The sequence below is a fragment of the Nuphar pumila genome, chromosome 17 (genome assembly GCF_984573655.1).
Source record: "Nuphar pumila chromosome 17, dmNupPumi1.hap1.1, whole genome shotgun sequence".
Taxonomy (NCBI): Eukaryota; Viridiplantae; Streptophyta; class Magnoliopsida; order Nymphaeales; family Nymphaeaceae; genus Nuphar; species Nuphar pumila.
The window spans coordinates 13,717,025-13,739,697 of record NC_143265.1 but is presented as its reverse complement, the minus strand read 5'-3'; the positions used below and the strand labels follow the sequence as shown (position 1 = coordinate 13,739,697).

The 22,673-nt window shown below is 37.6% G+C and overlaps 1 protein-coding gene across 2 annotated transcripts in view; it reads right to left on the bottom strand.

Moving 5' to 3' along the window:
- LOC149811676 (CAAX amino terminal protease family protein) overlaps positions 1–22,673 on the bottom strand; it is a 49,253-nt gene that overhangs the window by 13,729 nt on the left and 12,851 nt on the right. For both annotated transcript variants that reach the window (XM_089993902.1, XM_089993903.1), the window contains exons 4-5: positions 14,984–15,044; positions 9,374–9,498 (exon numbers count right to left, since the gene is read on the bottom strand). In XM_089993902.1, coding sequence (XP_089850028.1) covers positions 9,374–9,498; positions 14,984–15,044 — 186 coding nt within the window. The remainder of the gene's footprint in view (positions 1–9,373; positions 9,499–14,983; positions 15,045–22,673) is intronic.

Genomic DNA, 22,673 nt, shown 5'->3' with positions numbered 1-22,673 from the left:
TGGGGGCCTGCTCCAGTTGCTTCCATATCTGGAACTAGATATTATCTTTTATTTGTTGACAGTTATTCTCGCTATTCTTGGATATTTTTCATGAAACACAAATCTGGAACTTTCAAGTTGTTCCGAAACTTCCATTCCTTTGTCAAAAACCAATTTTCTGAAAACATCCTAAGTTTCCAATGTGACGGAGGAGATGAATTCTCTTCCGTTGACTTTACTAACTTTCTTCAAAGTAACGGAATAAGGAAAAAGGTGTCTTGCCCACACACACCTAAGCAGAATGGGATTGCTGAAAGAAAGCATCGCCATATTGTTGAGAGTGTGATGAGCATGATGCATGACAGTAGTCTTCCGATCACTTTATGGACAGAGGCTTTTCATTCTGCAGTTCATGTGATAAATCGATTGCCCATGACTATTTTAGAAAACAAGTCTCCTTACTTGTCTCTTTTTGGTGTACATACCAACTACTATGATTTGCATGTGTTTGGTTGTTTATGTTATGTTCATGTTGACAGTTCCATAAGACATAAGTTTCAGGACAAGGCCCTGAAGTGCAGGTTTGTGGGTTATGTTGATGACTATAAAGGGTACAGGTGCTATGATCCGGTGAGCAAGCGCATCAAAATATCAAGAAATGTCATCTTCGATGAATTGAATTTTGATAGTCGATGTACTAGTTCTTCAGAATCAAAACCTAAAGTTGAGGCTTATCATCCTTGGTTGAATTATGAACTTCTCTCAAGAGCTAGTGATGTTTGCTCAAATTACACTCAAAAGGATAAGAAACATGTGTCTATTGATGAAATGATTGCCCATGAAAATACAGACCCAACTTTGAATCCAGAAAGGTATAAAGGCCTTGTCTACACTCGACGAGAAAGAGAGTCGCCCACCATAGTTAATTCAGACATGAACACATCCAACATCGTTGATACAAGAAGATCCACACGTTCTCGCCATCCAATTGAAAGGTGGGTTAGTTATGAAAATTTCTCATTAGATTTTCAACTCTTTCTAACAGCCTTGAATAAAGAAGATGAACCCACAATGTTCTCTCAAGCATCAAATTCCAGAAGATAGATTGAAGCAATGAATGAGGAGATGGAAGCTCTACATGAATGTGGTACGTGGGATGTCGTATCAAGACCACCTGACAGAAACGTTGTTGGTTCGAAATGGGTGTACAAAATAAAGTATAAACCAGATGGGACTATAGAGCAATACAAGGCGAGACTTGTAGCCAAAGGTTTTACACAGGAGCAAGGACAGGATTATGATGAAACCTTTAGTCCAGTGGTGACGATGGGGACAATCAGAGTCATACTTTCTTTAGCTATTGAACATCAATGGACTATTAGCCAACTTGATGTGAAGAATGTTTTTCTTCATGGAGATTTGAGAGAAGAAGTATACATAGAACAACCCACTGGTTACGCAAAAGGCAATCCTACAAAATATGTCTGCAGACTAAAAAGGGCGATATATGGATTGAAGCAAGCATCTCGATCTTGGTTCGACAGCTTTTCTCTTGAAATACAAAAATATGGTTTTAAGAAATCTCTTCTTGACCACTCCTTATTTATATTTAAGAACCAAGACACAATTACTCTGTTGTTGATATATGTAGATGACATCATCATCACTGGTAATTCCAATGAGCACATTAAAGAAGTCAAACATCTCTTGAATCAGAGGTTCAAAATGAAGGACCTTGGCAAACTACGATACTTTCTTGGAGTTGAAGTCGACAATACTTCTGAAGAGATGACTCTCACTCAACATAAGTATACCATTGATGTTCTCAATAAAGCGGGTATGAAAGACTGCAAGCCCTTGAGCACTCCTAGCGTTCTTCATCAAAAGCTTAGCTCTCAAGATGGAGATCCATTTGATAATCCCACACAATACCGTAGCATAGTGGGTATGTTACAATACCTCACCTTTACTCGCCCTGATATAGTCTACTCGGTGAATCAAGTTTCTCAGTTTATGCATGCCCCATGTGAAGGGCATATGGAAGCAGTTAAACAGATACTTCGATATCTGAAGGGAACGGTTGGGGATGGCCTCATATATAAGCGAAAGACAAATGGGCAAAATGCACATGAGATCACTGTTTATTCTGATGCGGACTGGGCAGGAGACCCAGATGAACGCAGATCAGTATCCGGCTATTGTGTGTTTGTTGGGATGAATTTGGTTTCTTGGAGTAGTAAGAAACAAAAGGTTGTTGCTGTTAAATCATGTAATCTAACTTGTTATTTCATATATATATTTTATATATATAAGGTAATACATATACATATATATAATATATCATATGTATATGTATTTACCAATTATATATATAAAATATATATTCCTAGTAAGGGTAGTTTAGGAATTTTACACATATTCTTTTTCGAGAATATGTTTTTTGTATTTTCTTTTTTTTCTTTTTCTTTATTTCTTTTTTCTTTTTTGCATTTAATGCTTGTACTTGCATTGGGAGGGGCCCAACCCACTAGTCGTTGGACCCCTCCAACGGTCACATTTGTGACTGTTGGAGGGGCTCCAACGACTATGTGGAGCCCCTCCCAAGGCCTCCTAAAAGCCCTATAAATATGGGCAGCTCCTCTTGTATTTTCTTAAGGGATTTGGGATTATAGCCCAACCTCTTTAGTTGTTTATGAATCTTATGAGTGCGTTTGCACATTTGTTATTTCGTGTGTTGTGCTTGTTGTGCACAAGTGTTCTTGGGTGTGTATGTTCACACATTTATTCTCAAGGTTATTTCGTTATCAACTAAAGTATCTTGTTGAAGATAATTTTACATGGTATCAGAGCCTCGTTGAAAAAGAAGAATTGCGATTCGCCCACTGTTGCATTCCTCGAAAAGCGTGCCTTCAAGTATTTTGAAATCAAAGAGGTTCATCTTCTTAAAGCAATATTTTAGGAGCCGCTCTTGTCAAGAAAGACGCGAAAAGTAATTAAGGTACGTACTATCCCTTGTATTCTTTCCTCTCTAATGGGCGAAAAAGACTCCCATTTCTCTCTTGGGTTCAAGCTTAATGGCTCAAACTATCATGTTTGGGCCGGTAATATGGAAGCCCATATTAAAGGAAAGGGGCTTTGGGGTTACGTTCATGGATCCATACCGGAACCGGAACCCAAAATTACCATTATTGAAGGAGGGGATATTAAGATCCTTGAAGGGGATGAAAGACAAAAGGCCCTTGAAGATTATTCTAAAAAACATGATGATTGGGAAATGAAGAACTTCAAGATCTTATCTTGGATTTTCTCATCCGTTGAGAACAAGATAAACGCCAATACCATCAAATTTAAAAGGGCTTCCGAAGCTTGGGTATATCTTGAGAAAATTTACACCTCAAGAGATCTATCCCACAAGTACTTTCTCCAAAAGAGGGCTTTGACTCTCCAACAAAATGACATGACCATTCGGGAGTACTTTGCCGAATTATCCTCTATTTGGGACGAGCTCGCAATTCTTGAACCTAAATGGAGTGGTGAGGCAATCGAATTAAGGCACAAACAACTTGAAGAAGATCGGTTCTTTAATTTTTTGAATGGCCTTAGACCCGAATTTGAACAAGTTCGGTCCTCTCTTCTCTCCGCCTTCACATCCCCCTCTCTTGAAGATGTTATCACCAAGCTAAGTGGTGAAGAAACCCGTATGGGGATTGGCAAAAATAATCCTAGCATTCTTGTTACTTCCTCTACTCAAGAAGATGGTGAAATGGCTAATGTCGTGTCAAGACCGGGAAATAACATGAGGACCTATAGACCTCCTCATTTCAAGAATCAAGGTCAAGGAGGAAATGATCGGTATGGTAAAAGAGACTATAGCAAAGTGACTTGCTATCATTGTAAAGAACCCGGACATATCAAACCTTTGTGTCCTAAATGGAAGAAATTGATTGCAACGGTTATGGCATCTCAAGTTGAAGAACGCCCTTCCTCATCAAGTGAGTCTTTTTCTCTTCAACAAATCGTAGAAGCTCTACAACCTCTTCTCAAGGGAGGCACTTCCGGAGCCGCTATGTCATCTTCTTCCCCTGGTAAGACATCTTGGCTTTTAGATTCCGGGGCATCCTTTCACATGACCCCTAGCTATTGCTCTCTTTCAAATTTTTCTAAAAACTCTTTTCCATCCTTTGTATCAACCGCGGACGGAACATCTCTTGAGATTAAAGGAATAGGGAATTTTGAAAAACAAGACTTCTTTGTTCCAAAAATTCGTTTTATCCCAAACCTTAACCTAAATCTTCTTTCCGTTTCCCAACTCTCGGACCATGGTTGCGATATAAAATTTTCTTCTAATAAGTGTTGGATACAGGATCGCCAGTCCGGGAGGTTGATTGGGGAAGGCTCTAGAAGAGGAGACCTCTACTACGTTGATTTTCTTCAAGTTCCCAAGAGTCAATTTTGCAACGTCGTTCAAAACAAAGATATTCATGTATGGCATAAGAGATTGGGTCATCCCAATATAGTTAAAATCTCCTATTTGCCTTTTGTTAAACATCTTTGTAAAAGTGATTTTTTGTGTAATGAATGCATTCTTGGGAAAATGAAATGTTTGCCTTTTCCTCAAAGATCCATGTTTACGACAAAACCATTTGAAATTGTCCATTCCGATGTATGGGGACCGGCTCCGGTAATGTTAAAAGGAGGATTTTCATATTATGTGATCTTTGTGGATGACTATACTAGGTTTTGTTGGATCTATTTCCTTAAACATAAACATGAAGTTTTTTCAACTTTTAAAAGTTTTCACATGATGATTTCAAATCAATTCAATGGATGTTTAAAAATCTTTAGATCTGACTCTGGAGGAGAGTACCTCTCAAATGAATTTAAGAGCTATCTTGAAAATTTTGGTATTCTTCACCAAAATTCTTGTCCGAAAACCCCTCAACAAAATGGGTTAGCCGAACGAAAGCACAGACACATCATTGAAACAACTAGGACTTTGCTCATTTCTCAAAACATTCCAAAAAATCTTTGGGCTGAGGCAGCCCTTACTTCTGTCTATCTCATAAACCGACTCCCATCGAAAAATTTAAACAAAATTTCCCCTTTTGAAAAACTGTATGATAAGGAACCTGATTATAGCAGGTTAAGGGTCTTTGGGTGTAAATGTTTTGTTCTCACTGATAAGAATGACAAACTTTCTCCTAAAGCCATTCCTTGTGCCTTTCTTGGCTATTCTGAAACCCAAAAAGGGTTTCGTTGTTATGATATCAAAAGTGATAAATTGTATGTTTCCAGAAACGTAAGTTTCTTGGAAAATATTAGTGGATTTGAACGTTGTGACCCCCATAATGAAAATATGGATTATTCTTTTTTATTTGATTTACTAAATAAGGACGATGACACTAGTGATAATGAGTCAGATCAAAGTAACCCAAATGAATTTGAAACAGAGGAAAACATCTCCTTACCACCTTCGTCACATCAACCTATTGAATTACCTAGAGACCCTATCACCTACTCTCATAGAGATCAAAACAACTTTAGGAGTGCTCTTGACAGATATAATGATGCCAGTTCCAGTACCTCTCAGAATGAAGTGATCCCTCGTAAAACTGAGAGAAGTAGAAGGCCTCCTTCTAGGTTCATTTCCTATGACTTTTTTTCACCAAGATATAAAGCCTGCCTTAGTGCCATCCACTCCTATATAGAACCTAAAAATTTTGAAGAAGCACGAAAGTGCCCTGAATGGATTAATGCCATGGACAATTAACTTGAGGCTTTGAGAAGAGCCAAAACTTGGGAATTTCAAAATCTTCCTAAAGGCAAGAAAACAATAGGGTGCAGATGGGTTTTCAAAGTAAAAACTAAAAGTGATGGATCCCTTGAAAGGTATAAAGCTCGCTTGGTTGCAAAAGGATATAGTCAAGAATATGGTATTGACTATGAAGAAACTTTTGCTCTTGTAGCTCGTATGGTCACTGTTCGATGTCTTATAACCGTTGCCTCTATCAACAAATGGAACATCTATCAAATGGATGTGAAAAATGCCTTTTTAAATGGCGACTTAAGCGAAGAAGTTTACATGGATCCTCCTCCTGGAATGGAGACTCCTAAGGGAAAGGTGCTTCGTCTTCAGAAAGCACTCTATGGCCTAAAACAAGCCCCCAAGGCTTGGTATGATAGATTTAACTCTGTTATGATTGAGAATGGTTTTTCCTCTTGTTTTACTGACACTGCTCTATTTGTTAGAAAATTCAATGCAGGGATCGTAATTTTACTTCTGTATGTTAATGACATGCTCATCACTGGGAGTGACTCTAACGGGTTAAGAGTATAAAATCTATCTTAAAAGATAAATTTGAAATGTCTGACTTGGGTTTTCTAACTTATTTTTTCGGAATTGAAGTAGCATACTCTCTTAGAGGATATTTCTTATCTCAAACTAAGCTTGCTTCTAAGATCATTGACAGGTCAAGTATTACAGATGAGAAGCTTTGTGAAACTCCTGCGGCAGTAGGAGCAAAGATGAAAATTGATGATAGGGTTCCCCTTTTGGATCCTACACCCTACAGACAGCTTGTAGGATCTCTGATGTATCTGAGTATTACCAGACCAGATATATCCCATGCAGTCCATACTGCAAGTCAGTTTCAGCATGCACCGACATCCGTTCACATGAGTGCCATCTTACGAGTCGTAAGATACATAAAGGGTACTCTAAATAAGGGAGTCTTTCTGTCCTCTTCTTCTGACTTAAAATTGATTGCTTATACTGACTCTTGGGGAGGTGACCCAAATAACCGTCACTCCACCACTGGTTTTTGTGTGTTCTTGAAGACTCACTAATTTCGTGGAGATGCAAGAAGCAACAAAAGGTGTCGCTTTCCTCAACTGAAGCTGAATATCGTGCCATGGCAACTACTACCATGGAGATTGTTTGGATTCACCAACTGCTAGAAGACATGGGGATCAAAATTGAAGGACCCACCAAGCTGTGCTGCGACAACAAGAGTGCAATCTACATTGCAAAGAATCACACCTTTCATGAGCGGACTAAACACATCGAAATGGACTGTCACTATGTTCGTGAAGCATATCTCCGAGGAGTTATTGATCTCCCTTATGTCACGTCTGAATATCAGTTGGCAGATTTCTTTACTAAAGCCTTGTGCGCTCCGCGGTTCAACTTCCTTCTTGGCAAATTATCGGTCATCTTGCCCTAAGTTTGAGGGGGGGTGTTAAATCATGTAATCCAACTTGTTATTTCATATATATATTTTATATATATAAGGTAATACATATACATATATATAATATATCATATGTATATGTATTTACCAATTATATATATAATATATATATTCCTAGTAAGGGTAGTTTAGGAATTTTACACATATTCTTTTTCGAAAATATGTTTTTTGTATTTTCTTTTTTTTCTTTTTCTTTTTCTTTTTCTTTATTTCTTTTTTCTTTTTTGCATTTAATGCTTGTACTTGTATTGGGAGGGGCCCAACCCACTAGTCGTTGGACCCCTCCAACGGTCACATTTGTGACTGTTGGAGGGGCTCCAACGACTATGTGGAGCCCCTCCCAAGGCCTCCTAAAAGCCCTATAAATATGGGCAGCTCTTGTATTTTCTTAAGGGATTTGGGATTATAGCCCAACCTCTTTAGTTGTTTATGAATCTTATGAGTGCGTTTGCACATTTGTTATTTCGTGTGTTGTGCTTGTTGTGCACAAGTGTTCTTGGGTGTGTATGTTCACACATTTATTCTCAAGGTTATTTCGTTATCAACTAAAGTATCTTGTTGAAGATACTTTTACAGTTGCCACATCCAGTACAGAGGCTGAATACAGGTCAATGGCAGCCGCCACTGCTGAGGCTACTTGGATTAGACACTTACTGACAGAAGTAGGAGAATCGATCTCTCGATCACTTCTTTTGTGTGACAACCAGAGTGCCATTAGTATGTCCTTTAATCCAATCCATCACAGTCGTGCCAAACATATTGAAATAGACCAGCATTTTGTGAGACAAAAGGTAGAAGAGAAAGAGATTGAGCCTGAATTTGTACGAACTACAGATCAAGTGGCGGATATATTTACAAAAGGATTGACAAAAGATAGATTTTGGATGTTAAAAGGCAAGTTGTTCATGGTTCAAGATCATGCACAACTTGAGGGAGGGTGAAAAGAAGTGTTTTCCCTTGTTACGGGTCATGGATCTGGAGATCCAGACCCGTGACATTAACTTCCCATTAATGGCATTGTGTAATTTACTTTATTGTAATGAGGGTACTTTAGTACCCTAATCTTTGTAATAGCATGTTAATATAAATGGGTTTACACAGCAGCCGACCCTAAGATAATAGGGTATCGGTTTTTCTCCAGCTTCTCTCTCCCTTTCTCTCTCTCTCTGTTTCTCAGCTCTCACGCGTGGAACGACCTGAATATTGAAAACCTAACACACCCTCCCCCCTTTCACCTCCTCCCCTCTTTGCTCCCCAGCCTCACCACCGGTGGCAGCCACCAACAGCACCTCTCTCTCTACCAAAAGAAGAGAGGAACTTTCTCTCTCTCTCTTCTTCATCTCTTCTTCCCTCCTTTTTCTTCTTCCTATGTTCTTCTTTCCTCCTTTTTTCTTCTTCTTCCTTTGTTCTTCTTCTTTCCTCCTTTTCTTCTCCTTCTTCCCTCCTTCCTTTGTTCTTCTTTCCTCTTTTTTTCTTCTTCTTCTTCCCTCCTTCCTTTTTTCTTCTTTTAATTACATGTACATGTGTAGGTTTGTAAAGACTGTGCATGTGATTATGTTCTTCATAGGACTATGTGCATTCGCCTTTGTTTCTTGTCCTTCCTTTGCACTTGTGAATGTTGTAACACTCTCATTTTGGACAGTCTTGGACAAATACATTAACTTTTGGTTGTTAATGCTAATATACATTATATGGTAATGACATGATGTTAAGGAATTTAATTGTTAGTGATTTTGTTACTTAAATTTTCATTGAATGCTCATATTTTATTTGTTAGATACTTAGATCAAGTTGTTACATTACTGTTACTTTTACATGTTATTCTTATATTTTTTGATATTTATTTGATATTTTCTATTGTTTATTAGTTGTTGCTTCATGAATAAAGCATTTTTTTATTTATGTATTTTTAGATATTTTTTAAAAGATTTTTAAAAGTTTTTAAATATATATTTTTGAGGCTTATGCTTTAGGCCTCGCTTCATGTTTTGGTGGAGCACTTTGCTTCGCCTCAATGCTTTTCACAACATTGCTTGTTAGTATTTCTCACAGAACTTAATGCTGAAATGGTTTTCACTGTCCATTTGTAGATCCAACTAAAAACATAATGGAAACAATGCTATAATGCATTGAAATGATCATACCTGTTGATTAGCAGCTTCGCTAGACTCAGAAAAATCTGGCCATATCTTCAAAAGGAAGTAACGGCAGGATGAGACTAATACAACCAATCCTATCACCAATTCAAGATGCCACCAGTCAAAGTTGTCTGCGATAAAGCTAAGCAATGACCAACACATTGAAGTTAACAAGGCAAATATAATAACCATAATAAACAAATTCTAATAGGCATGACGCGAACCATAATTTTTGTTTAGAAAGCAAAACAAAATTGAAATCTGAGAAAATTTTGTTGTTTTATGTGATGGAGAAAAGCTCATGGCATGCTAATGTAATGAAACAAGAATGAATACAATGATAAGGCCACTAAGGGCATACAAGAATGAAAGAAATGTGCACAAGCACTAGTCCAACAAGGGACAATACACAAGCCAATTAATGACAAATACAAAGGCTCAAAAATACACACAATAGCCACTAATGGGCAAGCACAAGAGAGTACAACAATATAAAAAATAATATTTTTATTCATCAAATATGCTTAAGAGAAGCATAGCATTAACAAGGGAAAGAATCCCTTTAAATAGAGCAAACAGCCACCATAGAGGGCTAGGGGCTAGAACATAAAAATAGAAACAGAAAAAAGGCAAAAGAAATAAAAGAAAAAAAAAGTGCCCCTAATGGGAACTACCTATTACATATTAGTAAAAAAACAAAAATGCCGTTATTGGGCATAACCTATCACATTTATAAAAAAACAAATATATATACATATATATATGTATATATATATTTATATATAATATATGTATACATATGTATATACTTATACATCTTAACACTCCTCGAACTTACAGTGTGATAACCGAAATTTTGCCAAGAGAAATAAAATGAGGTCAAGGTAAGGCCTTAGTAAAAAAAGTCCGCCAACTAAAATTCGGAAGTCACATAAAACAACTCAATTGTTCCTCTCAAATATTATTCTTTGGCAGTCCATCTTTATACGCTTGGTTCGTTCATAAAAGGTATGGTTCCTCATAATGTAAATAGCATTTTTGTTGTCGCAACACATCTTCGAAGGACCAGAGATTACAACTTTCATATATTTAAGAAGACTCCTCAGCCAAATAATCTTCATAGTTGTTGCCATAGCACGATATTCGGCTTCTATTGATGATAAAAAGACCTTTAGGAACTTGAAAATCTTTTGAAATATTTTTGAAGGTTCCAATGCTTTTGAATTTTCAAATTGGTTTCATCGACGATATAAACATAACTATAAAAAGGTTTAGGGCATTCGGATAGAAGGGATTTCAAGGGTATCGCGTGAAAGGAGGCACCAGAATCAAGTATCTAAGAAAATATACCAAGAGGAGAAGACGTGGACACGGCGGCTCCGGAAGTTTGAGTTGAGGATGACTTAAGGAATTGTTGAAGTACTTCTGTTAATTGATTGATGGTATCCTTAAGATCTCCTTTCTTGTTTGCCTCATCACCCTTTTTGGATGATTCTTCAACGGTCGCCACCTACTTCTTGAGTTTGGGATATTCTGGTTTGATATGTCCCAGACCATTAAAAAAATAACATCACTCTTCTAACTCCACCATTGTTGTTTCTTCCAAAGTGAGGAGGTTTATATGTTTTGACATTGTTGCCGGATTTTGATACAACAAAAACTTTCTTACCTCCTTTAGACATGTCAAGTCAGGTTTCTGCTTGGTATACTTTGGCAAGTGCCTCATTAATAGAGGTAATGGTTTGAATCAACCAGGTTTTGTTTCTAAGAAACAATTTACAACTTATTAGGAAAAGATAGTGGTCAATTATCATACATGATTTGGCACTTAAAACTCTCCCTTACACCCTTCCTCATCTCTTTTTCCATCCTTCTAACCTTTCTTCTACCAACCTAGTACATGTTCTAAATCCATAAAGGAACTGAAGGAGCATAAACATGTCCCATGTCTTAATGTTCATGAAATTGGTGCATCTCTCTGTTGTACAGTGGCCTCTCTTTCTTCTTGTCAGCAAGGTATGGATCTTCGAATACCTTTATTTCTGTGTTCTTTCTCCATTTTCTGTATTATAAGCAATTTCATCTACATGTAACAGATACCTGCTGCAATAGATGCAGCCAAGGATTTCAAAGGGAAAGATGATGCAAGGCTATTTAAGAAGATCAAATCAGATGATTACATGCTGTCTGCAATAGTGAAGTTCTATGAGACACTTCAAGCATTACTTTGTGAAATTCTGGATTTGAAAGATGAAAAAGAGTAAGTGTATATTTGATTTTGAAGGCTTTGTTATTGTTCTCTTTTGATTTTCATTTGGCCTTATAGAACTTTAGTTCTTAAAGTAGTTTTCATTGTTTTGCCCACCTATGTCTCATGCACTTGAATGCAATCATGGACCCATGGATGGATGAGAGAGATGCACCAATTTCATGAACATTAAGGCATGGGACATGTTTATGCTCCAGTCCCTTTATGGATTTAGAACATGTACTAGGTTGGTAGAAGAAAGGTTAGAAGGATGGAAAAAGAGATGAGGAAGGGTGTAAGAGAGAGTTTTAAGTGCCAAATCATGTATGATAATTGTGTAATGAAGTATGCGGAAATATAACTCAAGAATGCACAAGCATTCACAAAGTCCAATAATGGACAAGCACTAAGACACAAGAGAAATACAAGTAAGAAGTCCACAAGGGACAATACAAAAGCCTAAAAAGGCTACACAAGCATGAAAAGAAATAAGATCTTTATTAGAGAGAGCTTTGGAATGTCATTCAAATACAAGGGGTGAAGTCCCCTATTTATACACAAAAGAAGAGAAGTGAGAGGCCATTGAGGGCTTCCACATAGAGTCGTTGGGAGCCCTCAACGGTCATATTTATGACAGTTGGGGGGGGGGGGGGGGGGGGGCAACGACTCTATGTTGGGACCCCCAATGCATATTAAAAAGGAAAATAAAAAAAGAAATAAAAGAGAAAAAATACAAAAAAGAATCTACCTAATTAAAATAGTTGTTTCTAGAAACAACTATATATATATATATATATATTAACACCTTCCCTCAAACTTTACGGAGAGATAACTGAAAGTTTGTTAAGAAGAAAAATAAAACGAGCAAGAAGAGCTTTGGTGAAGAAGTCTGCCAACTGGTACTCTAATGTAACATATGACAATATAATAGTTCCTCTCAGATATTCGTCACGTAAATAGTGATAGTCCATGTACCTGTAGATTTCTTTTTTAGAGAACAAAAATTTAATGCTTGTTGTTGAGATGATTTGATAGTATTCTTGCATTAGACTTTCATCTCATCTAGAAATTATTGGTTTTCTAAAATTTTATTACACTGTTAAATTGTGGGAGCCAGGGCTCGAAATTGTTTTTGCATGTGGATTTGCAAAACAGATCTTGCATAAAGAACTTGAAATTGTTTTGAAATGGTAAAAAACAAACAAACAGTGTAATTAATCTCTTCATTGATGTTCCTTCCACAATGTGGAAATCTTAGATGGCGGTCATGGAGGACCGTGAGCATACTAAAACTCTGTGTGCGATTGTGCCCTAGAACCTGATGTGTGGTTCACCTCCCAGCCACATTGTTAGGAAACTTTCACTCACTTTACCTGAGGGTGGTGGTGTTGACTCAGTTGTAGTTATTGGTATACCAAGAAAGTGGCATCAATGGTTAAGAATTTTCGTTGATGTCTCGGCATTAGGTGGAGATTCCTAATGTTCTGATGGAAGGTGAAGATTCCTGATATCGGTTGAAGAATAAGTGTGAAACTCAATAATAAAATACAAATTGTATGTTAAGCTATACTGGGAACCTAACTTGAACTTTGAGAATTGTGTCCGTTTTGAGTATCGCGGGTTTAAGGAAAAGTGAAAATTAAATTTGTGTGTATTTAATAGGGACATGCATGCAAAAACAACTCTGATAAATAACTTAATAAGTTATTCATGTATGTGCATTGAATCATGCATACTTTACAGTTCAGCATTAGTTCATGCATTTATGCATATTTGGCTTTGCATAATATTTAATTCTGCATGATATTTGGTTGAATGCTTGAATGGTAAGTTGATTGTGGTAAGTTATTGCTTATGATATTCCTCTGAAATTTATGCATGAATTTGTTTATGTGATTTCCTTTACTATTGAATTTTTAGAGGAATTCGTACGAGAACTTTGGTTCTTACTCGTTTTCTTAAAATTGTTTTACAGGTAAGGATGCTCAATGATGTCTCTGACTGGTTAGCTGGAGGCTACAAGAGTTGTGATGGTGTTTGGGATTCTGACAAGATAGCATGATTTGATATAGACGATTTTGATATTCTCAGACTTTTGACTTATTATTTATTTAATTAATAAAGTTTGATTTATTACTTTAGCTTGATTCAATGCATGAAATGGTTTATAGTTTGGTATATTAAATCTGTGATGTGCCCCAGAAACTTGGGATAGTTTCCGCAAATGTTTAAAAAAAAAAATCATTGTTTTTACGAGGGTCAACTAAGGTCGTTAGATTATATATATATATATATATATATATATATATATATATATATATATATATATATATATACACTCTCACGTGTGTGTATATATATATGTAGGGGTGGCAAAACCTGACACGACCCGCCAACCCGCCTCTTAGGCGGGTTCAGGTTTGGAAAAAATGAAGTTGTTTAATAAACGGGTCGACACGCCTAACCCGTTTATTAAACGGGTCGGGTTCGTGTTAGGGGTATGCCAACCCGCCAACCAGGCTGACCCGTTTAATAAACGGGTTAGGCGGGTGGGTCAACCCGCCAACCCGTCTGCCAACCTGCCAACCCGACCGATCAACCCGCAAACCTGAGAACCCGTTTACCCGACCCAACCCATTTATTAAATGGGTTGGCAGGTCGTGTCGGGTTACCCGTTTATTAAACGGGCCGGGTTCGTGTTTGCCACAGCCGACCCGTTTAATAAACGGGTCGGGTTCGGGTTGAGGTATGCTGACCCGCCAACCCGTCGGGTCGACCCGCCAACCCGACACGATTGCCACCCCTATATATATGTATATTGTGGTTTTGAACCCCGACGTCATATGACTAGAGCTCAAAACTTTTCTCCATCATTTAACAAGCACCAATATGGATAACTATATTGAACTTTGGGGTTTCAACAAATCATTCAGAAGGGAAGAGATACATTCACCAGACTACATAGATAAACATTATAACATTGCATTTTCATTCAATCAAATAAGCCTCGTTACCTTTAGATTGAATCTCTTATCCAGTCTGAAAGCTAATAGTAATTATGCGGTGACAATGCATAAAATTTAATCTGAATTTCCAAGTGCAACAGATCCCCAAAACATTGGTTTTTAGGTTTTCTACATCTGAAGAAGAGACCTTAAAATGCCCTCTAAATATTCCTACTCTTTATCAAAATACTTCCCATGCACCATTACTTCAGAAAAATTAAACAGATTGCTCTACTTCTACCACAGAAAAACTATAAGTAATATTAAAAACAAGAATAAGAATGCAGGGTTTCTATCTATCTGAAACACTAGGGGCACCAAAACAGTTCCATAAAGATCTAACCAGAAAGATAAGAATCTTACATGATACTTCAGCTAAGCAATCAGGAATACTCCATCCTTCTGAAGATGAAATATGGGATACCTATGACAACCGAAGCAATCTTCACACCATTACTTAGGATAAATTTAATAACCAGTCATAAGTCATGTGAAACTAGCAAATCAGAGATATAATCAAATCATCAATCAGTCTCAACAAATTAGGCAGATTAGAAGGCAACATACAAATGCAAATTAGAAATTAAAAAGTTCATAAAATTACAACCTTGTGCCAACCTAAACATGACAAATATGTTAAACAAATAAATATGAACAAAATAAGTAGAAGATAGAAAAGACAAACAACTATTCAACGAATCATAGGCATTGGATGGAAATTGATGTGCATGGAACACGTAGAATGTGCACACTCCCTTCATCACCCCCCCCCCTCATCCGACTTCTCCCCTGCGCAGACGAGAACCTCGTCTCTCTCGTCGGAGCTCCCGCAGGTACGCTCCTCCAACTCTCTCTCTCTCTTCTCCCGGTCTCCTCTGCTACGGCAGTGGAGGGGCGTTGCTCTCTCTCTTTTCTCGTTTCAAGAGAGGTTGTTTCCTCTTTTAGCAGAGGGGTGCCGCCCCTCCCTGCTCTCTCTCTCTCTCTCTCTCTCTCTCTCTCTCTCTCTCTCTCTCTCTTCTTGTTTCATAGAGGAGGGGTGTCGCCCCCCTCCCTGCTCTCTGTCTCTGTTCTTTTAACAGGGGAGGGGCGTTCCCCTCCCTGCTCCTTCTCTCTGTTTTTCTGTTAGCAACAGAGGGGCGCCCCCTCCCTGCTCCTTCTCTCTTTGCTTTCATTTTGCAAGGGAGGGGAACTTCCCCTCCCTGCTCCTCTCTCTGTTCTGTTCTCCCTGTGTGGCACCGACAGGAGAGCGTCGACCCTCCTGCCTCATCTCACTGGACAGCACAAGCAGGAGGAGCGGCCCTCCTGCCCCTGCCCTTTTTCCTGAGCCCTTTAGCTGCACCAAGATGCTGGCAGCTGAGGGGACATACCAAGCCCAGCCCGGTTCTTAACACCTGAGGACTGATCCTAGGCTCGGTCTCGTCCAAGGGAAGGGCCAGGCTTGGCCTGACTACCGAGCCACCCCTCCCCTTTTTATTTTTCTCAGGCAACTGGAGCCGAGCCCGGCTTGGTTGGGTTCCAATCGAGTCTGGCTCGACCATGGATTGCCCAGCCATGGGCTGGCAGTCATGCTGGGCAGATTCGACCGGGTTGAGCTCGGTCTTTACCGAGCCCAACTCGGTTCCTGCCTGCGGCCTGTCAAACTCAGCCGAGCCAAGCTCGGCTAACACCGGGTCCTAGCTCAGCTCACCCTGATTCTGGACTCGGCTCAGCTAGGCGGCCCAAACCAGGGTCGAGTTCGGCCCCTGCTACACGAACCTGGCACAAATGCTTAATTTTAAAAAGGATTTTCCTTGTTTGTATTTTCGCAGTGCGACGAATACTTTAGCGCACCATATCGGCGCAACGGACTCCATGCGCAACAAGGCATAATCCTTTAAAGACCTACGCTCAGTCAGCGAATCCGACAATCTCTGAGGTAGGGAAAAGTTGCACAAAGGACAATGGACGAATAAATCTTAAAACTCGTGATTTAAATATATATATATATATATATATATATATATATATATACGTATTTAATTCAAGGATGCAATTTTACGATCCTTGTCCTTTTTCCTTTATGTCATTTACTTTGTCGTCGCGCTATCACATGCACAGGCTTTTGCTTATGCATTTATTTAGCTCGATATGTGGTTTCACATATCAAGCATTGTTTTATGTCATTTACTTTGCCGCTGCGCTATCACATGCACAGGTTACTGCTTATGCATTTATTTAGCGATATATGGTTTCACATATCGAGCATTGCTTTATATCGTTTACTTTGCCACCGCACTATCACGTGCACAGGCTACTGCTTACGTATTTATTTAGCCGGGGTACGGTTTTGTACCTCATGCACTACTTACATATTTATTTGGCTGAGGCATGGTTTCGTATCTCGTGTACTACTTACGTATATATTTAGTTGAGGTACGGTTTCATACCTCGTGCACTACTTACGCATTTATTTGGCTAAGGTACGGTTTCATACATTGTGCATTGCTTACGCATTTATTTAGTTGGGGTATGGTTTCGTACCTCGTGCACTTAAGCACTTATTTAGCTCGATGTGCAGCTTTGCACATCGAGTCTTGCTTTATATATTGCCGTCGCGCTGTAATGTGCCCAGGCCTGCGCTATATAATATATGTATCATACGTACATATATACAACTTCGTAAGGTACGCAGTCGCGTACTCTTCTCTATCATGTATCATGTTTGCTCTTTACAAAAGATACGGATTTGTGCATGTGCACTGAAACTTGAAAGAAAAGGGATTTCTTGCATAAATCCTACTTTCAAATATGCGTAGTTTTGAAAAGCAAATTCGAACACTTGAGAGTTGCCTACTTGCAACTAAGTTTTTCTCAAACCGGCACAATAGGAAGAAGTGTTTACAAACTTCGGTTTAATATCTGATATGACCCGGATATCCCCGGTTGGGAGCATGGGAATGTGATTGGACGGGGTTTCTTCTGAGAAACCCATACCCCTTTTATTGTAAGCAATATCGTGAGACATGCGCAGCTTGTTGATGCTACGGTAATTGGATGAGAGATTTGTGGAGATCTTGTAACGTGCAAATTACGCAATGATATATATAAAAGTGGTTTGAAATACCTAAGCATGTCAAATCAAACTATAATGGTTACATCGTTTCCTTCACCACACAATTAAGTTGAGGTTTCTTTCTGAGAAACCTATACCCCTCTCATCGTAGTGGTACTATAAGACATGCACGGCATGTTAGTACTAGGATGATTGGATGAGAGGTTTATGGTAACCTCAAAACGTGCAAAATGCACATCGTTGAAATCACATAAATGGTGATCATCGCCTTCATAGGTAAGATGCTCGATTTAGTTTAAAAGACCAGAGCATGTAGAATAGGTTGTCAATTAAAATAGAACCTAACATACTTATTCATCTCTTTGTTTCCATCAAGGAAGAGGATAGGATGGTACAAAAACTCCGATGGAAAGGTTGTTAACAATCACCCCTCGAGCAAATGACTCGGTGTCCCCAGTCATCGGAGTTAGGGGACGGCACTACAAAAAATTATCCTAAGTGGTAGATCTCATTGACTTCTGCAGAATTTGGATGCATCCTTTGCTACGAATGCCTCTGAAAAATTCTCTCTCGGTCATTGGACGTTCCCTTAGGAATAGACTCAGTTGGTTGTTCGGGGTATAAAAAATACATAGTATAACAAACCCCCAGATAGTCTCAATTGTTTCTACGTTTTGCTCTTGCGCGTACTCTCAGGACAGCTAATATCGAAACAAAGTTATCATGTTCATTTTACTTATTTTGACTTGCACACCGCGAAAGGAATGACGTATATATTAGTTTGGGTTCTGAATTTTCTTAGCAAGCTCATTTTGCTCACTCTTTAGAGGCATCTGATAATATTGAAACGATACATAAACAAGATTATCATGCTCACTTTACTTACGTTAAATTGCATATCATGTATGAATTAGAAACATGTGTTAGTTTTGTTCTAAATTGTTATACTTGTACACCTGCCAGTTTTTCATGAAACTGACTTGCCTTATGGGTACAGGTGATGATTAGGTCGGTATAGCAAGTGATGGCACGATGACATGATGGTATCAAGATGAGACTCTTTTCCTGACGTTTCGCTCCTGAGAACATTTCTGTAATTTTGCATAGGGGTTTCCTTGAAAATTTTTCTTTTGTATAAACTTTAAATTATTTAAAAATTTTGTTTTTAATCTATTTGGTTTTAAATGTATGGAGTTTCAAATCTGTTGTGTAAAGAAAAGGTTTCACAAGTAATACACCCAAGGTCCGTTGACTTGTTATTTCAAAAATACCATTTTCCGCCGAATTACTATTTAAAACTCTGATAAAGGAATGATTACAAGGCTTTCAAAATTTTTCTAAAAAGTTACAAGTCCAGGATTTTGAGGACGTTACATTGTGCACATGCAATCTGATCAGATTTGACACTGATTGCACATGTGTAAGCTGATCAGATTGTTGAATGGTGTGTTATGTGCAATCTAATCAGATTTGATAGAATGTGTGCATGAGCAATCTAATCAGTTTTGTCAATGAGTTTGAGACGCAATCTAATCAAATCTGTTACTGTGCCAAATATGTTATTTCTGAACAGTTTGGCTATGTTCAAACATGCATTCATGCCAATTGGCTTTATGTGCATTCATGATGTGTGATTGAATGTGCATTGTGGACATGTTTTGAAACAAGGTGTGTTGCATGTTCACTAAAATTTTGCAAAAGATGCATAAATCACTTTGGAATGCTTTTGTGGTCAGATGTGAATCATTATGGTTGTGTGGGCCAGGAGCAGGTGTTGCTTCAATATTATTAATTTTAATTTATTCATTGCAAAATTTATTTCTAGAAATTATTGATTTTCCAAAGTTAATTGCATTGTTAAATTATGCGGACTAGGGCCTGAAATTGCTTTTGCATGCTGAGAACCTAAATTTGTTTTAAAAGGTAAAAGAGACCGAACAATATAATTAATCCATTCCTTGATGTCTTTTCCATAGCGTGGAAATCTTGGATGGTGGTTTTGGAGAAATCGTGAGAATACTAAAACTCGGTGTGCGATTGTACCCCTGAACCCAATATGGTGGTTCACCTCCCGACCACGATTTTAGGGAGATTCAGTCACTTTGCCTGCGAGTGGTGTTGTTGACTCAGCTATAGTTATTGATATACCAAGAAAGTGACGTCAATGGATGTTGATTTCCCTGATGTCCTGGCATTAGATGTTGATTTCTAATGTTCTGATGAATGGTGTTGATTTCTGATATCGGTCGAGGAACATGTGTGAAACCCAGTAGTAAAATACAAATTGTGTGTTAAGCTACAACTGGGAACTTAACTTGGACTTCGGCAACTTGTGACTGTTTTCAATATCTACGGATTTAAGAAAAAGTGAAAACTAAAATTGTGTGCATTTAATAGGGACATGCATACAAAAGAAACTCTGATAAATAACTTAATAAGTTATTCATGCATGTGCATTGAATCATGCATATTTACTGTTCTGCATTAGTTCATATATTCATGCTTATTTTGTTTCGCATGATATTTGTTATTGCATAATCCTTGTTTAAATGCTTGAATGGTAAGTTGATTGTGAAAATTGTTGATATGATATTCCTCTAAAATTATGCATGAATTTGGTTTATGCTATTTTCTTACTGTTTTGATTTTTAGAGGAATTCGTATAAAAGACTTTGGTTCTTACCCATTTTCAAAAATTGTTTTACAAGACCGGATGCTCAGTGATGGTTTGACTCGTCAGCTGGAGACTGCGAGCCTTGCGTGACTAGCTCTAGGTTATTGAGAGAGTGGCTCCTTGTGACAGACGATTTTATTATTTCAGCTTATTTGACATTATTCGATTGATTAATAAAGTTGATTATTCAGCTTTGATTCAATGTACTATCTATTGTGGTTTGGTATATATTAAATATGTGAGACCCCGGATCCTTGAGTTTGTTTCCGTAATTGTTTAAAAAGAAAAATTTTACTTTTTATGAGGATTAGTTGAGGTCGTTACAGGAAGTGATGTTCCAAATTTGAGAGCTTTTGTCATTCGCATTCTTAGCCAAACGTGTACTGCAAGTGGATGCAAGAGAAACTGCAGTGTCTTTGAGCAAATCCATACAAAAAGAACAAACACATTGAAGCACAAAATGCTCAATGACCTCGTCTACGTTCGCTACAACTTACGACTGAGGCCGAGGTATATAAAATTATAAAGTTTATTTGTCATTTTCATGTATTTATTTAAAGTTTTTTTATATCATTCAAAACCCAACTAATTTTAATTTTTTCATGTCATCTTTTTAAGCAAATAAAAAAGTTATCATCAAGGAGGCACAATGAGGAATTTGATCCCATCAGTTTGGAATATTTTAATTAATTGGATGCATAGGTTAAAGAAGAAGTAGGGACTTTTTTTAATGAAGAGGACATTCAGTGGATCAACATGGAAAGAGCCCAAGAGGTAAATGATGAAGACCCTATGTATCTTGAAGACGATGTAGGTGTCGAAGAAGGAGAAGAAGATGATTATGATTATTGAGGTTTTATATAATATGTTTTAAAAAAACTTGGTTATTTAACACTTAATTGTTCATAAACTTGGTTATTTTGTTTTTGTTTTTGTTTTTGTTTATGTAGTATGAAAGTATGAGTCTTTAGGCATGTTCTTAATTGCAAGATATTTAATATTTTGCATCTACGTCACATAGGTGCGAGTGCGGGTACGGGTGTGGATGCGGCACTTTAAAAAAACTTGGGTGCAGGGCTACGGGGAGTATATATATATATATATATATATATATATATATATATATATATATATATATATATATATATATATATTAACAATGTTAAGTTAACACTACGTGTATTTGTGTGCATTTATGTATTTATATATATAATATAGATAAAAATGGGCTTGATTAGGGTTAACTGAATCTACTTTTGGATAGAAATGGACCTCAGTGTGGTTGACTTCACCTAACACAAAGGAAGTTGTGTCCAAGTGTCGCACCTGTCGGGGTGCGGGTGCGGTGCCCTGTTAGAAGAGTCCATGTGACATAGTTTTGCATTATTCTTGTGAGATATGCATGAAATATTATCTATGATTCTATATTAGTTGATGTTTGATGATATCTTATGCGGCTCATAGAGTCATAAATGCTTCACATGTGATTTTATGGTTGTATTTTGTGCAATTCAACATTGTTCATGTGATATGATTTTTTTAGTATTTTTGCTACTTTTCTGATTTTACTTAAATTTTTTTGAATTTTTTGAAAAAAAAATTATTAAAAAATTATGATATTTTATGATATGATACAGTCTTAATTTGGGCCCGACCGATACGGGTAACAATACCATACTTACAACCTTGGTCCATAGTGTAAACATGATTAGAGCAACTGATGTGAAGTGTACTGACAAAAGCGATCTTAAGATAAACTATTTGTTTAGAAAACAACTTAAAAAGAAAAAAATGTCTATCAATTACATGGCATTATACATATGTTGCACATATAAGCATTCATATTAATAAAGGCCACAGAAAGTGTCCTATCACATTGGCGATACAAAGGACAGGGACATATCATGCCACCATCTCTATCAAGAACCTTTAAGACATTGGAGATGCATGCAAACTTTGTTTCACACCACACATTTAGACACTAGACAACCATTACATACTTCATGCCTTGACGGGCAAGAAATGTGATTGCCTAAACATATGAAATAGATGCATTATACTTGATGAAATACTAGTCCTTGTACATGACTTTTTCTGAGTAAAATAAAAAATTTAATAGACATTTTGGTACTTTATAAATGTGTCCATGCTAAAGCAAGAACGATAAAGGTAACATGAACCTTATGCTAGTAGGCCAGAAATTATGTTCTCAGAAAATCTATTAAAGAATACACCAAGGATAAGCATGACTTAAAAAATCAGGCACTGTTGATGGTTTCAAGAAAAGGAAACATTCTGAGTGGTGGAGCTTGGGATGGGGCAAGAGG